The following is a 14,302-nucleotide window of genomic DNA, read 5'->3' as shown; positions in this document are numbered from 1 at the left end:
AGTGGACCCTCTAGTCTAGATATTAGACTAAATCAATATTGTATTAATATTATGATTAAAGAAAACATGAGATCTTTATACACCCAGTCAACTTTGAAGAGTAAACGGGGGCTTTTCACAGGAATAGTCTTGGTTGACTAATGGTAGACGTCATTACAGAGAGTGTGAGAAAAACCTTAGTAAATCAGGCCCGTAATCTTTGCAGTGTACCCTCTAGCTCTCTGTGCTATGGAAGCATATTTTATTTCCATTGCTTTTCTGCTCAAATTTATTCCCCTTCTTCTCTTGCTGCCCACCGCCATCATTCGTCAAATTCAGGACAAAAGCACTTCTCATCCTCCAGCGACTTCTGAGAGTAAGTGAGAGTGATCCAATACTTCACCTCTTGTTACCGGGAACCACGATTTCTGTTCAGCTTCTGTTGGCACAAATGAAATATGGGGTGGACATAGGTTCTAGTAAATTACTAGAAAGCTGTGTGTTAAAAACGTCCAGCTACCACCAACGAGATTAGCAGAAAAATGATTTCTGCGGATTCGGATGCTCAAGTCTGTTATTGGATCTCTCAACAAAATTGTAACCTTAGATTGAAATGGTATTTCCTCTTTATTTTTCATTTCTAGGTCTGCCTTCTAAGGATGTCTTTCTTTTCCAGTTTTTGATGTGACTGTTCAGTGTGATCTGTCTGTCATGGTTTGTAATTTGTAATGGAGCAGTAGCCTAGTGGTTAGTGCAGCAGACTTTGAGCCTGGGGAACTGGGTTCGATTCCCACTCCAGCTCCTTGTGACTGTGGGCAAGGCACTTAACCCTCCATTGCCCCTGGTACAAAATAAGTACCTGAATATATGTAAACTGCTTTGAATGTAGTTGCAAAAACCTCAGAAAGGCAGTATATCAAGTCCCATTTCCCTTTCCCTATTTGAGATTCTACATGGAATGTTGCTATTCCACTAGCAACATTCTATGTAGAAGCCTGCCCTTGCAGATCAGCCTTGCAGGCTTCTGTTTCTGTGAGTCTGACGTCCTGCACTTACGTGCAGGATGTCAGACTCATAGAAACAGAAGCCTGCGCAGCCGCGTTACTGATCTGCAAGGGCAGGCTTCTACATGGAATGTTGCTAGTGGAGGAGTAGCCTAGTGGTTAGTGCAGCGGACTCTGATCCTGGGGAACTGGGTTCAATTCCCACTGCAGCTCCTTGTGACTCTGGGCAAGTCACTTAACCCTCCATTGCCCCTGGCACAAAATAAGTACCTGAATATATGTAAACCACTTTGAATGTAGTTGCAAAATACCACAGAAAGGCAGTATATCAAGTCCCAGTTCCCTTCCCTTTTACTAAGCCTCATAGGTACCTACATGCACCCAACGCGAGTCAGTTTGGGATTATGGCCCGGGCGGTTATTTCATTTTTGGTGCACGTCCCCTACGCATGCCAGAAAATACTTTTTATTTTCTGGCATGCGGTGCTACCGGGTGGTACAAGGCATTCTACTCTCCTGCTCATACAGTGACAGTAATGAACCTCACTCTTAATCCAGGTGTGTATGTGTGTCTCTGTGTTGTATGTATATCTGTGCATATTCATGTGTTTAGGTATATGTCTATCTGTGTTTGTTTGTTTGTTTGTGTGTGTGTATGTATGTATATGTGTTTGTGTCTCTGTGTATCTGTGTTACTTGGTGGATGTATGTGTGTATTTGTGTCTCTGTGTTGTACATGTATCTATGTATACTAATGTATTTGAGTGTATGTGTGACTGTGTGTATGTATGCGTATGTATGCCTTTATGTATATATGTGTGTGTCTGTGTAAGTGTGTGTTTGTGTGCCAGTGTGTCCTGTATATGTATCTATGTGTGAGTATGTTTTATGTATCTACATTGACTCTCTGTGTTTTAGATCAGGAGGGAAGAGGGGAAGAGCTGTTTGAAAGCAGCAGTTCTCCTAGGAAGGGTTGTTGGGGTTGTACTTGCTGCACAGTGCAAATTACTTTCCTCATGCTTGTGTTGTTGGCGCTATACTTGCTGTGCAACACAGGTTACTTTCCCCATGATTTTTAGAAGTGCAAAAGTAATTACATAGCTGAAGTGTTCTATGCTACTTTATGTCTCCTTTTTTTCAGGAATCCACTGGGTATATTCTGCTCCTTTTTAATTCACGCATCCATTTCTTCACTCAACACGTAATTAAACTCTGGAATTCGTTGCCAGAGAATGCAGTAAAAGTTGTTAGCTTAGCGGGGTTTAAAAAAGGTTTGTCTGGCTTCCTAAAGGAAAAGTCCATAGACCATTATTACAATGGACTTGAGGATAATCCACTGCTGATTTCTAGGATAAGCAGCATAAAATGTATTGTACTGTTTTGGGATCTTGCCAGGTGCTTGTGACCTGGATTGGCGACTATTAGAAACAGGATGCTGGGCTCGATGGACCTTTGGTCTGTCCCTGTATGGCAATACTTATGTACTTATCCTTTCTGTGAAAAAAATATTTCCTGATGTTGGTTCTACCTTCTATAACTTCCTATTCATGTCTTCTAGCTGTATGGCTATAAGGGACCCCAAGCCACACCAGCAGAGAGGTCCTCCCTTTGGTGGCCAGAAACTGCCCCACACTCACAGTTGGCAACACTTTCCATAGATCACTGCACTGCCTGCCCCCCCCCCTCCGCACATGGTCAGTTCTGTGCATGCGCAAAAAACAAGCATGCAAGAGGGGGCCGATGCGGTGGCAGCCCACGGAAAGCATAGGGCAGTTCTGGCCGCCAAAGGAGGACCTCTTCCACTGGTGGGGCTTGGAGATCCCTGCTAGCCATAGCAACAGCACCTCCTCTCCCCAAGGTATACAGCATAGAGGCCGATCGAAACTGCTTTTTTCAGTTTTGGCAAAACTGAAACTACCACCAAAACTGCCTGAAAACGTTTGGCCAGAACCGAAACTGCAGCCGAAACTACCTGGTTTCAGCCAAAGCCAAAACTGAAACTGAAAACTCAAATGGTTGTGTGTTGTGAATCAGTGAGGGCAGCTGGGGATTGTCTTTGCTTGCAGTCTGTGTCCCTCTGTTAAACTCACAGGGCTCGATACTCAGCACTATTTAACCAGCCAGGACTTAGCCAGCTAAGCACTAATAGTCAACGTGAAATAGCCGGTTATCACCGCAGAGAAGGGCGACGAAAATGATAATGGGGATGGGACAACTTCCCTATGAGGAAAGGCTAAAGCGGCTAGGGCTCTTCAGCTTGGAGAAAAGGCGGCTGAAGGAAGATATGTTAGAGGTCTATAAAATAATGAGTGGAGTTGAACGGGTAGATGTGAAGCGTCTGTTCACGCTTTCCAAAAATACTAGGACTAGGGGGCATGCGATGAAGCTACAATGTAGTAAATTTAAAACGAATCGGAGAAAATATTTCTTCACTCAACGTGTAATTAAACTCTGGAATTCGTTGCCAGATAATGTGGTAAAGGTGGTTAGCTTAGCGGAGTTTAAAAAAAGTTTGGACAGCTTCCTAAAGGAAAAGTCCATAGACCGTTATTAAATGGATGTGGGGAAAATCCACTATTTCTGGGATAAGCAGTATAAAATGTTTTCTACTTTTTTGGGATCTTGCCAGGTATTTGTGATCTGGATTGGCCACTGTTGGAAACAGGATGCTGGGCTTGATGGACCTTTGGTCTTTCACAGTATGGCAATACTTATGTAAATATTAGCCAGAACTGCAGTACCCTCACAGTAGGTGGCACTTTCTGTGTGTTGCCACCGCTGTGGGCCCCCCTCCCTTTACATGCTTGGCTTTTATGCATACACAGCAACTGAGCATGTACGGAGGGAGGGCGGTGCAGCTGGAAAGTGCTGTCTACTGTGAGTATAGGGCAGTTTCTGGCCACCAGAGGAGGACCTATTCCCCTGGTGTGGCTTGGGGATCCCAGCCAACTGAGGTATTAACAGGTTTGAGTTGGGCTTGGGAATTGCAAACTTTTATGCCCACCCACTTTGGGCTTAGTCCCATTCAAAACTGAACATCTGGTTATGCCACAGCCATGGCGGTCTGCCCGGATAGTCAGTGGCAGTATCTGGGTATGTTCTCTCCTGCCCGAATAACTCCTTGGAAATTCACCTCTTAGATTATTTAAGCCCTGTGGGAATAGCAAATGTACCTTAATGAAACTTGGCTTCAGCTACTACTAGAAAAGGTGAGAGTTAAATCTAAATAACTAGATAGAAATATTGGAGGGGAGAAAGTTCATCACAGCAGTAATGGTAACACCTCACCAGCACAAGAAAGGGGATGTTTGCTCTTGCATAGTGAGTGCCTAGGCTCAGTTATGGCCATAGATACTTTAGGGACAGACGATCAAAACTCCGGCGCTATTCTGAATAGCGCCATAAAAATAGTGCCATAACAACGCCATAATGCTCAACGCTAAGATGCAAATAGAGGCACGCTCATAGCTTTGAGCATCAGGGACTTCAGCGGGAAGATTGTGCTTGGCGCATGTGAAGAGTTCAGCGGTAAGCGCAGCTCCTATGCGCATGCACCTGAAAAACCTGAATGTGAAATATACATTGGTGTCTGTTTTCTGCAGCCTAAATATAAGCATTTTTTAATTTTTTTGTTCCGGATGCTTATATTTAGAAGCAAGTAAGAGACGCCAATGTGTGATTTATTGTTGTTGTTGTTTTTTAAGCATGGGCGCTTTAAATTTAGATGCAGGACAAGAACGCCAATGTGTGCTTCAGGTTCTGGTCTGCTGTTTCTCACAACTGGCACTCAAGGGCTTGCACTGGCTTCCTTCTGCTTCCAAAAGCAATCAAAACAGATAGATTTTGCAGAAAGAATCATGAGAGAAGCCTGAGACAATCATGGGAAATTCTCTCTTCCAACACCCTAATGCAGTGGTTCCCAAATCTGGTCCTGGAGGCACCCCAGCCAGTCAGGTTTTCAGGTTATCCCCAATGAACATAGTAACATAGTAGATGACGGCAGAAAAAGACCTGCACGATCCATCTAGTCTGCCCAACAAGATAAACTCATATGTGCTACTTCTTGTGTATACCTTACCTTGATTTGTATCTGCCATTTTCAGGACACAGACCGTAGAAGTCTTGCCCAGAACTAGCCCCACCACCTAAACATTCATAAGAGAGATTTGCATGCACTGCCTCCATTGCATGCCAATCTCTCTTATGAATATTCATAAGACATAAGCATCACCGCTCTGGGACAGACCAAAGGTCCATCTAGCCCAGCACCCTGTCTCCAACAGTGGCCAATCCAGGTCAATGTGGATGTCTTGAAAACCTAACTGGCTGGGGTGCCTCCAGCACCAGATTTGGGAACCACTGCCCTAATGCCTGCTCAGATCAGGCATTATTTTTTTTTACAGTGGTAAGGCACCTTTGTTTCAGGTGCTCTTTTCTGATTATTGGGGAGGAATACAAAATGACCTCACTGAAAAAAGCTTGACTACATTTGCATGCTATCTATGCTAAGGTCTGGCGTGCTCATTGTTGGCTGCACTTGACCCCTCTGATCATTCTGCCCTGGTAAACACGGGTGCTAGTACGGCGCTAATGGCTTCTAGTGCCTGCATTTACTTTTGAACATCGGGGCCTTAGTGATCCAGCCCCCACCCCCTCATGCCTGGGCAGGTATGGATAATCTGGAGAAAATCAAATTTAAAGATAAGCAGAGGCAAGTAGCATAGAGCGGCATTCACACATTCAGAACTAGTTATTAAGATTCAAGTTGCATGAGTTGCATTAAATGGCTTGCATGAGTTGCATGACTACTGTGGCCATGTGAACTGCCCAGCCATGCATAAAGAAGCCTGTATGCATATAGAATAGTGGTTTGGTGGAACTGGGTTCTCCTACACAAAACATACGAGCAGACTGCAGTAAATTCTATCGTTGGACATAACACTAGCCTTCAAAAATGGAAATCTTTAGACCTTTTTCTTTCAACTTCAGACTAACACTAAGACTTGAACTCAGCTTTGTGTATTTTATTATGCTGTACTCTCTTTGTTTTTGATGTATCTTTAAAATCCAATAAAAATAATAATTAAAAAAAAATAGTTTAATTAAAGAGTAAAGTGGGGTGGGTCGGGTCAGGCATACTGGGAGAAAGGTGAATACAGCGTGTCCAGCTTATGGAGCAGATAGACAGCTACAGTTCAGCCTTTTTTGATAACATAAGATCACACAGATTGTGCTTTCTCCACCCTGCCAAAACTGTGTTATTTGTACTTCCTGTGGAAAGGAGTGTCTCTAAATGGGTTAGTTTTGTGCATACCATGACAGGAACCTTCTTTCCCTCCATCTGGAGAGCAGTGTGTGTGTGTGTGGGTACAGGAAGTGTGTGTGCACCCCTCCCTGCAGCTATAAGCGTTTGAAGTGGTTTATTTCTGCTGGTTGTTTTATTTGTACTCACCTCTGTGTAGAATATCCCAGAACTGTGCAGGGGCCTTTACGTTCCTGCCACACACACCAAACTTTCTTTGGAGACTCACTATTTTTCATTCAGATTCGCCTCCTTTTCTGTCCACCATGCAATTTGGTCAGAGAAACGGGCGATTGCATGGACTGAAGACATTTCTGCAGCACCCCCACCCTCACGTAAATAAATCAGGGGTCATGCTAGCAAGATAAGAGAGGAGGAAGACAGGACAGGAAGATGCCCAATGTATCAAAATCAGACTTCAAAGACCGGGGTGAGACAGGTTCAAGCTGCAGCCACACTAATTTGTCCTAGAGAGGCAGAAAAAGTTTGCAGGGATTTCGCAGAGAGACGGGGTGCTCCGTTCTCTCTGCAAGGCAGTGACCGAGAGGGTCAGAAATCAAAAGCCCTTTCCCGTCACGGTCCCCGTCCCTGATCTGAACTGGCTTTCTGCTGACCCCCGTGAAGAGTACATGAGTGAGAAACGGGATAATAAAACAGCTCGTTTCCAGAGGTCTCACATGACTCCTCCTTGTTTCCCTTTGCCGGCAGAATACCTACACCAATGCCGACAAGCTGCTAGAGGCGGCCGAGCAGCTGGCTCAGACGGGGGAATGTGACCCCGAGGAGATCTACAAGGCTGCGCGTCATCTGGAAGTGCGCATCCAGGACTTTGTGCGCCGAGTGGAGCAGCGCAAACTCCTGCTGGATATGTCCGTCTCCTTCCACACGCACACCAAAGAGGTAAGAAAAGAGGAGCGGGGCTGGGTGTGGGAAGAAGGGGAAACACTGAATTTCTGGCTGGTTCTCATTTGGGTGTTTGATCTGTGAGATCATTGGAGGCGGAGGGATAGAGTTCTTAATGTCAGCTTTGTTATGTGGATGGCTTATCCTATAACAGTACCATGGAGAGAGAAATTTGGATAGTGATCAGTACTGTGCGCAGCAGAGCAATTAGGTTTCGTAATTTTATAGGAAGTAAAACTGTTTCTTTGCATGGGGAACTTCCTCGGAAGCCCTTATTTCAATGTTAGCCGAGTTGTATTATGAAGGAAACAGTATGGGGCCAACCACTCAAAGTGGAAGAACTCTTGAACCCTACAAGCTTCAACAAAGAGCAGTTCAAAAAAAGTAGGGTAGGTTGGCTCTTCCAAGAAACCAAGGGAGACGCTTGCTCAACAAAGGTGATCTTTATTGAAAATCATCAAACACCTCGAACGACTCGGCACAGCTGCCGTGTTTCGGCGCCAAAGCGCCTGCCTCGGGAGCCTTATGATGTTCGTTGTGTAATGGTTCTTTTGGCTTTTTGCCGACAGAAGTTTTATGCGTTGTTCCACATTTTGGATATACTTTGTTCGCTTACGGTTGAATGTGATCTTGGACATTTTGCTTTCCGTTACACAACGAGCATCACAAGACACCTGAGGCATGCGCTTGGGCACCGAAACACGGCAGCTGTGTCGAGTCGTTTGATGCTTTTCAATAAAGATCACCTTTTTTGAGCAAGCGTCTCCCTTGGTTTTTTGAAGAGCCAGTCTACCCTACTCCAGTGCCATAGCAAGGGCGGCTGACACCCGGGGCGGGTCACCGCTGCGCACCCCCCCCGGGTGCAGCACGGTGCCTCCCCTCGGCGCGCACCCTCCCCCGGAGCGCAATCTTACTTAGTTTAGAAGCAAGGGGCGGGTGAGAGGACCGATTCGCCCCCGAGTCCACGTCGCTGGGAGCTGCGTCGGCTCCATTGGTTCCTTGCTCTCTCTGCCCCGGAATAGGAAGTAACCTGTTCCGGGGCAGAGGGAGCAAGGAACCAACGGAGACGACACCCCCCCCAGTGGCGTGCACCCAGGGCGGACCGCCCCACCGCCCCCCTTCCTACGCCACTGCCCTACTCTTTGAACTCCTCTTTGGAAACAGTATGGGGCGGCGCATGTACTAATGTGCTGTAAAACCTGGGTTTAGCGCATCCTAATGTGGGACTTTCCCCTCCTGCTAAGCCCAGATTGTACACAGCATTTTTAAAGGCACTTTCTTTTCTTTTTTTTTTTAGGTCATGCACTAATGTTACATTTTGCCGGCAGCGTCTGCAAAAATAGTTAATGCAAGAACCCTTGACGCTCCCTATTTTGGGAAGCACTAAAGGGTTACCACGTGGCAATGCCATTTTCGGCGCTAGTGGAAATATTGAAACAAATATTTCCACAGGGGATCTCCCGGTGTACCACAGGAACCCTTACCGCTACCTCAGTGGGTGGCAGTAAGTTCTCCCCTCCGAAATGGCCGAGCGGCAAGTGCGAACTTAACACACGGCCATTTCATTTTGGGCTATTTTCACCCGCTGCAGTAAAAGAAGCCCTGGTCCGTGGCAAAAATGGCCGCTGCTGCTAGCGCAGGACCCCTTTTACTACTACTACTACTACTATTTAGCATTTCTATAGCGCTACAAGGCATACGCAGCGCTGTACAAACATAGAAGAAAGACAGTCCCTGCTCAAAGAGCTATGTAATAAAAGTAAGCCAAGTATAGGACAATCAAGCCATTGTGACATCACTGATGAGGTTGGCTCTTATTGGTGGCCTCAGGCATTATGACATCACAATATTAGCTCTGGTTACAAGAGACTACTACTACTACTATTTATCACTTCTATAGCACTACAAGGCGTATGCAGCGCTGCACAAACATAGAAGAAAGACAGTCCCTGCTCAAAGAGCTTACAATCTAATAGACAAAAAATAAAGTAAGCAAATCAAATCAATTAATGTGAACGGGAAGGAAGAGAGGAGGGTAGGTGGAGGCGAGTGGTTACAAGTGGTTACGAGTCAAAAGCAATGTTAAAGAGGTGGGTTTTCAGTCTAGATTTAAAGGTGACCAAGGATGGGGCAAGACGTAGGGGCTCAGGAAGTTTATTCCAGGCGTAGGGTGCAGCGAGACAGAAGGCGCGGAGTCTGGAGTTGGCAGTAGTGGAGAAGGGAACAGAGAAGAAGGATTTATCCATGGAGCGGAGCGCACGGGAAGGGGTGTAGGGAAGGACGAGTGTGGAGAGATACTGGGGAGCAGCAGAGTGAATACATTTATAGGTTAGTAGAAGAAGGTTGAACAGGATGCGAAAACGGATAGGGAGCCAGTGAAGGGTCTTGAGGAGAGGGGTAGTATGAGTAAAGCGACCCTGGCTGAAGATGAGACGGGCAGCAGAGTTTTGAACCGACTGGAGAGGGGAGAGGTGACTAAGTGGGAGGCCAGCAAGAAGCAGATTGCAGTAGTCTAAACGAGAGGTGACAAGGGTGTGGATGAGGGTTTTGGTAGAGTGCTCGGAAAGAAAGGGGCGGATTTTACGGATGTTGTAAAGAAAGAAACGACAGGTCTTGGCGGTCTGCTGGATATGAGCAGAGAAGGAGAGAGAAGAGTCAAAGATGACCCCAAGGTTTCGAGCTGAGGAGACAGGGAGAATGAGAGAGCCATCAACAGAAATAGAAAACGGGGGGAGCGGGGAGGTGGGTTTGGGGGGGAAAATGAGAAGCTCGGTTTTGGTCATATTTAATTTCAGGTGGCGTTGAGACATCCAGGCAGCAATGTCAGACAAGCACGTTGAAACTTTGGTTTGGATGCAAGGTGAGATATCAGGGGTAGAAAGGTAGATTTGGGAGTCATCAGCATAGAGATGGTAGGAAAAGCCATGGGATGAGATTAATGAACCAAGGGAAGAAGTGTAGATAGAAAAGAGGAGGGGACCAAGAACAGAACCCTGAGGTACGCCGACAGGCAGAGGAATAGAAGTAGAAGAGGATCCACCAGAGTGAACACTAAAGGTGCGGAGGGAGAGGTAGGAAGAGAACCAGGAAAGGACAGAGCCCTGGAATCCAAGTGAGGACAGGGTATCGAGAAGTATGTTGTGATCGACAGTGTCAAAAGCAGCGGAAAGATCAAGAAGAATGAGGATGGAATATTGACCTCTGGATTTAGCCAGTAATAGGTCATTGGAGACTTTAGTAAGCGCAGTTTCGGTTGAATGGAGAGGGCGAAAACCAGATTGTAATGGGTCAAGAATAGCATGTGAGGAGAGAAAATCAAGGCAGCGGCGGTGAACAGCACGCTCAAGTAATTTCTCGCACCTTAGTAAAAGGGCCCCTAACTGCTTCCAAATTAACCAGTTAGCAGGCAGTAATCCTAACGCGCTAGCTGGTTAACACTTTCACACCTATTCTCCACCCATGACACGCACCTTGGAAAAAATATTTAAAACAAAATAAATAACATCGCCTCTTTTTGGCAGCAGTTACTCGCCAGAGCGGTCTTGCAAATTACATAGGGACTCCAAACTTTTATTTGGCGAATATCATATCGAATCTCCTTTGCCCAGAGGCCTGAAAAGCTTTCTTGAGCATGCGATGCTCTTAGCTAAAAAGACTATTTTGGTAGCCTGGCTGTTTCCGCTGCCGCTGGACATACAGGCTTGGTCCCCCGCCAGCAAAGGTAGCCCACGGCGATGGCGGCGTGGGGGGGGGGGGGGGTTGGCGGTGGGAGGGGGTCGAGAGGGTCGTTGGCATGGGGGATCCAGGGCCAAATCTACAGGGGCCCAGGCCCCCATGGCCCCACGTAGCTACACCACTGCAGCCAAGCGATTTCTCCCATCGTGTGCTCTTATGAGGAAGATAAAAAAAGAAAAAGAAAAAATCTGGCCGTAAGTTTTTTTATCAGTTTCAGTTCAATTCAGCATGTAAAAAAAAAAGGTATAATTCACAATCACACCATGCCAGACTTTGATGAGTCTAATCTAAGAGGCTCCTCTGTGGTCTTTGTTTCCAAAACCATATTCAGCTAATCGTGTTCTTCTGTTAATCCAGATCCTTAGATAATGAATGCTTTCTTTTTACTAAGTATCAATCCTTATGAAGTTCCATTGTTCACCTGTCATATTATTATGATGTGAAATGGTATTTTATTGCTTTGGGGCTGCATTTTGCATATTGAACAAAAGTTTGGCCTGATTTACAGTGTTTTCACATCCATAGGGATTGCACCTACAGGAATACCTAAACTTTCTAATAGAAACGTAACGGGATCTGTGTGGCAAACTTCTGTTAACCGGGTTGATGCAGTGCATTGGTTATGTTATGGGGTGCCATTTGCCTACAGGGACCTAGGAGGCCAGATGTTTTGGCAACAGCCATGCAGGTATGAGTGACTTGGAGAGGCTTAATCGAACGGGGTGCTCAAGTTTTTATGAGGGTGCCCTCGCAGGACAGCCCCGTAAAGGGATGGGGCAACCCGTATTATCGAAACAAGATGGACGTCCATCTTTCGTTTCGATAATACGGTCGTGGACGCCCAAATCATGAAATTTAGGTCGACCTTAGAGATGGTCGTCCTTAGGTTGTTTTTGAGATGGTCGTCCCCGGTTTTCGTCGATAATGGAAACCGAGGACGCCCATCTCAAAAGTGACCAAATCCAGGCCATTTGGTCGAGGGAGGAGCCAGCATTCATAGTGCACTGGTCCCTGTGACATGCCAGGAAACCAACCGTGCATCCTAGGGGGCACTGCAGTGGACTTCAGAAAAAGGTTTCAGGTGCATAGCTCCCTTACCTTGGGTGCTGAGCCCCCCAACCCCCCTACCAAAACCCGCATTGAGCCTGCCATGAGTGGGAAAGCGTGGGGTACAAATGTAACAAAAATAAAATAGATACTATTGGAGATTCTACATGGAATGTTGCTACTATTGGAGATTCTACATGGAATGTTGCTATTCCACTAGCAATATTCCATGTAGAAGGCTGCGCAGGCTTCTGTTTCTGTGAGTCTGACGTCCTGCACGTACGTGCAGGACATCAGACTCACAGAAACAGAAGCCTGCGTGGCCACATTGGTGATCTGCAAGGGCAGACTTCTACATGGAATGTTGCTAGTGGAATAGCAACAGTCCATGTAGAATCTCCAATAGTAGCAACATTCCATGTAGAATCTCAAATAGTAGCAACAGTGGAGGAGTGGCCTAGTGGTTAGGGTGGTGGACTTTGGTCCTGAGGAACTGAGTTTGATTCCCACTTCAGGCACAGGCAGCTTGTGACTCTGGGCAAGTCACTTAACCCTCCATTGCCCCAGGTACAAATAAGTACCTGTATACAATATGTAAGCTGCATTGAGCCTGCCATGAGTGGGAAAGTGCAGGGTACAAATGTAACAACAAACAAAAAAAACTTCAACATATATCTTTGTTGGTGTGGGGTAGATTTATGATGGAATATGTTGTTTTTATGCTGTTTGCTCTTTTGTGAATGTTATTTTTATTGTGATCCATTTAGTTATAGGTGAAAAATAAATAAGTAAATAATAAAATCTGCCTTGAATAAGGAGAGAGAGATCGAGGAGTGGTCATGTTTTGTGGTTGGCAGCTCAGATATATCCAGGGCAGGTGGAATGGTAGACTGGAGGAGTCCATCACTCTTTTTCTACCATCCTCTGCTATGTTACTGTGAGAGAAAAACCTCAATGGATTGAGTCCTTAAAATGTTTGTGTTGATTTTTTGTTTTGTTTTTTGCTCGAGTCATTACTCAAAAAGTGGCACATTTAGCAATAGCGTTTTTATCTGTAAATATTTTATTAGGAATGTTTCCTTGTGCCAAAATGTGGTTAGTTTGTGAAGAATTTTAAGAAAGAAGACACTCAAGGGGGGGAATAGTCAGCTCACGGTGGTCAGTGGTTTGTAAGCTGACAGCCACGGACTTAATTAAGCCCACATATTCGATGCCGGGCCATGTCTGGTCTCCAGCATTGCATATCTGGGTAAGTGAGGGCACCCAGAAGTTAACCAGGCACCAGACCATATTCAGACTGCTGCCCAGTTAGCTTGGTGGCTGAAGTTAGTGCAGTGTTTTTGCTCCGCCCCCCCCCAGACCACTGTTCCCTCTAAGCTGTACCGGAGTCCTCCACCTACAGTTCTGCCAGTGGGGGGTGCTGTTTCACTACCACATTTTCAATAGTGAGAGACAGGCAAACTCTACAGGACTCCAGGGAACCTGCTTGTCATTAGCAATTGAAAGCACAATGTTGAAGCACCACCACCCACTTTGCAATGCAGTTGGAGGACTCCGCTTAGCTTAGAGCAAACAGTGCCCCAGGCCACTCCGGAAATATCTTCTATTCATTTGTTCAATACCCATGTCTGTTTTGATCATTCCCACCATAAGTAGTTCTCTAAGCCCTTATTTGTCCTGTTTGTCTGTCTTGAATAGATTGTAAGCTCTATCAAGTAGGGACTGTCTCTTACATGTTTAGAGTACAGTGCTGTGTACATCTAGTAGCGCTATAGAAATGATAAGTGGTAGTAGTAGTAGTCTTTGGGATTCCAGAATCTTGCTACTCTTTGGGATTCTGCACGGAATCTTGCTATTGTTTTGGATTCCGGAATCTTGCTATTCTTTGTCCTTATTCCTTATTTGTCCTGATTGTCTGTCTTGATTAGATTGTAAGCTCTGTCGAGCAGGGACTGTCTCTTCATGTTCAAATGTATAGCACTGCATATGTCTAGTAGCACTATAGAAATGATAAGTAGTAGTAGTAGCAGACTTTGGGATTCCTGAATCTTTGGGATTCTGCATGGAATCTGATTAGATTGCAAGCTCTGTCGAGCAGGGACTGTCTCTTCATGTTCTAGTGTACAGCGCTGCGTACGTCTAGTAGCGCTTTAGAAATGATTAGTAGTAGTATATCAAGTCCCATTTCCCTTCCCTTTCCCCCTTCCCTTCTAAGACAAAAAACATTTCACCATGCATTCATAGACAAAGCAGGGATCTTTTTACTAAGCTGTGGTAAAAGGGGGGGCCTGTGCTAGCGTCAGAGTGTGTTTTTGACACACGCTTAGGCCCCC

The 14,302-nt window shown here is 45.7% G+C and overlaps 1 protein-coding gene across 1 annotated transcript in view; it reads left to right on the top strand.

Moving 5' to 3' along the window:
• KALRN (kalirin RhoGEF kinase) overlaps positions 1-14,302 on the top strand; it is a 1,371,746-nt gene that overhangs the window by 769,288 nt on the left and 588,156 nt on the right. The window contains exon 11 of the mRNA XM_030208706.1: positions 6,993-7,184. Coding sequence (XP_030064566.1) covers positions 6,993-7,184 — 192 coding nt within the window. The remainder of the gene's footprint in view (positions 1-6,992; positions 7,185-14,302) is intronic.

This window comes from Microcaecilia unicolor, chromosome 7 (genome assembly GCF_901765095.1).
Source record: "Microcaecilia unicolor chromosome 7, aMicUni1.1, whole genome shotgun sequence".
Classification (NCBI taxonomy): Eukaryota; Metazoa; Chordata; class Amphibia; order Gymnophiona; family Siphonopidae; genus Microcaecilia; species Microcaecilia unicolor.
The sequence above is the reverse complement of the archived record's forward strand: the minus strand, read 5'-3'. Positions and strand labels throughout refer to the sequence as shown.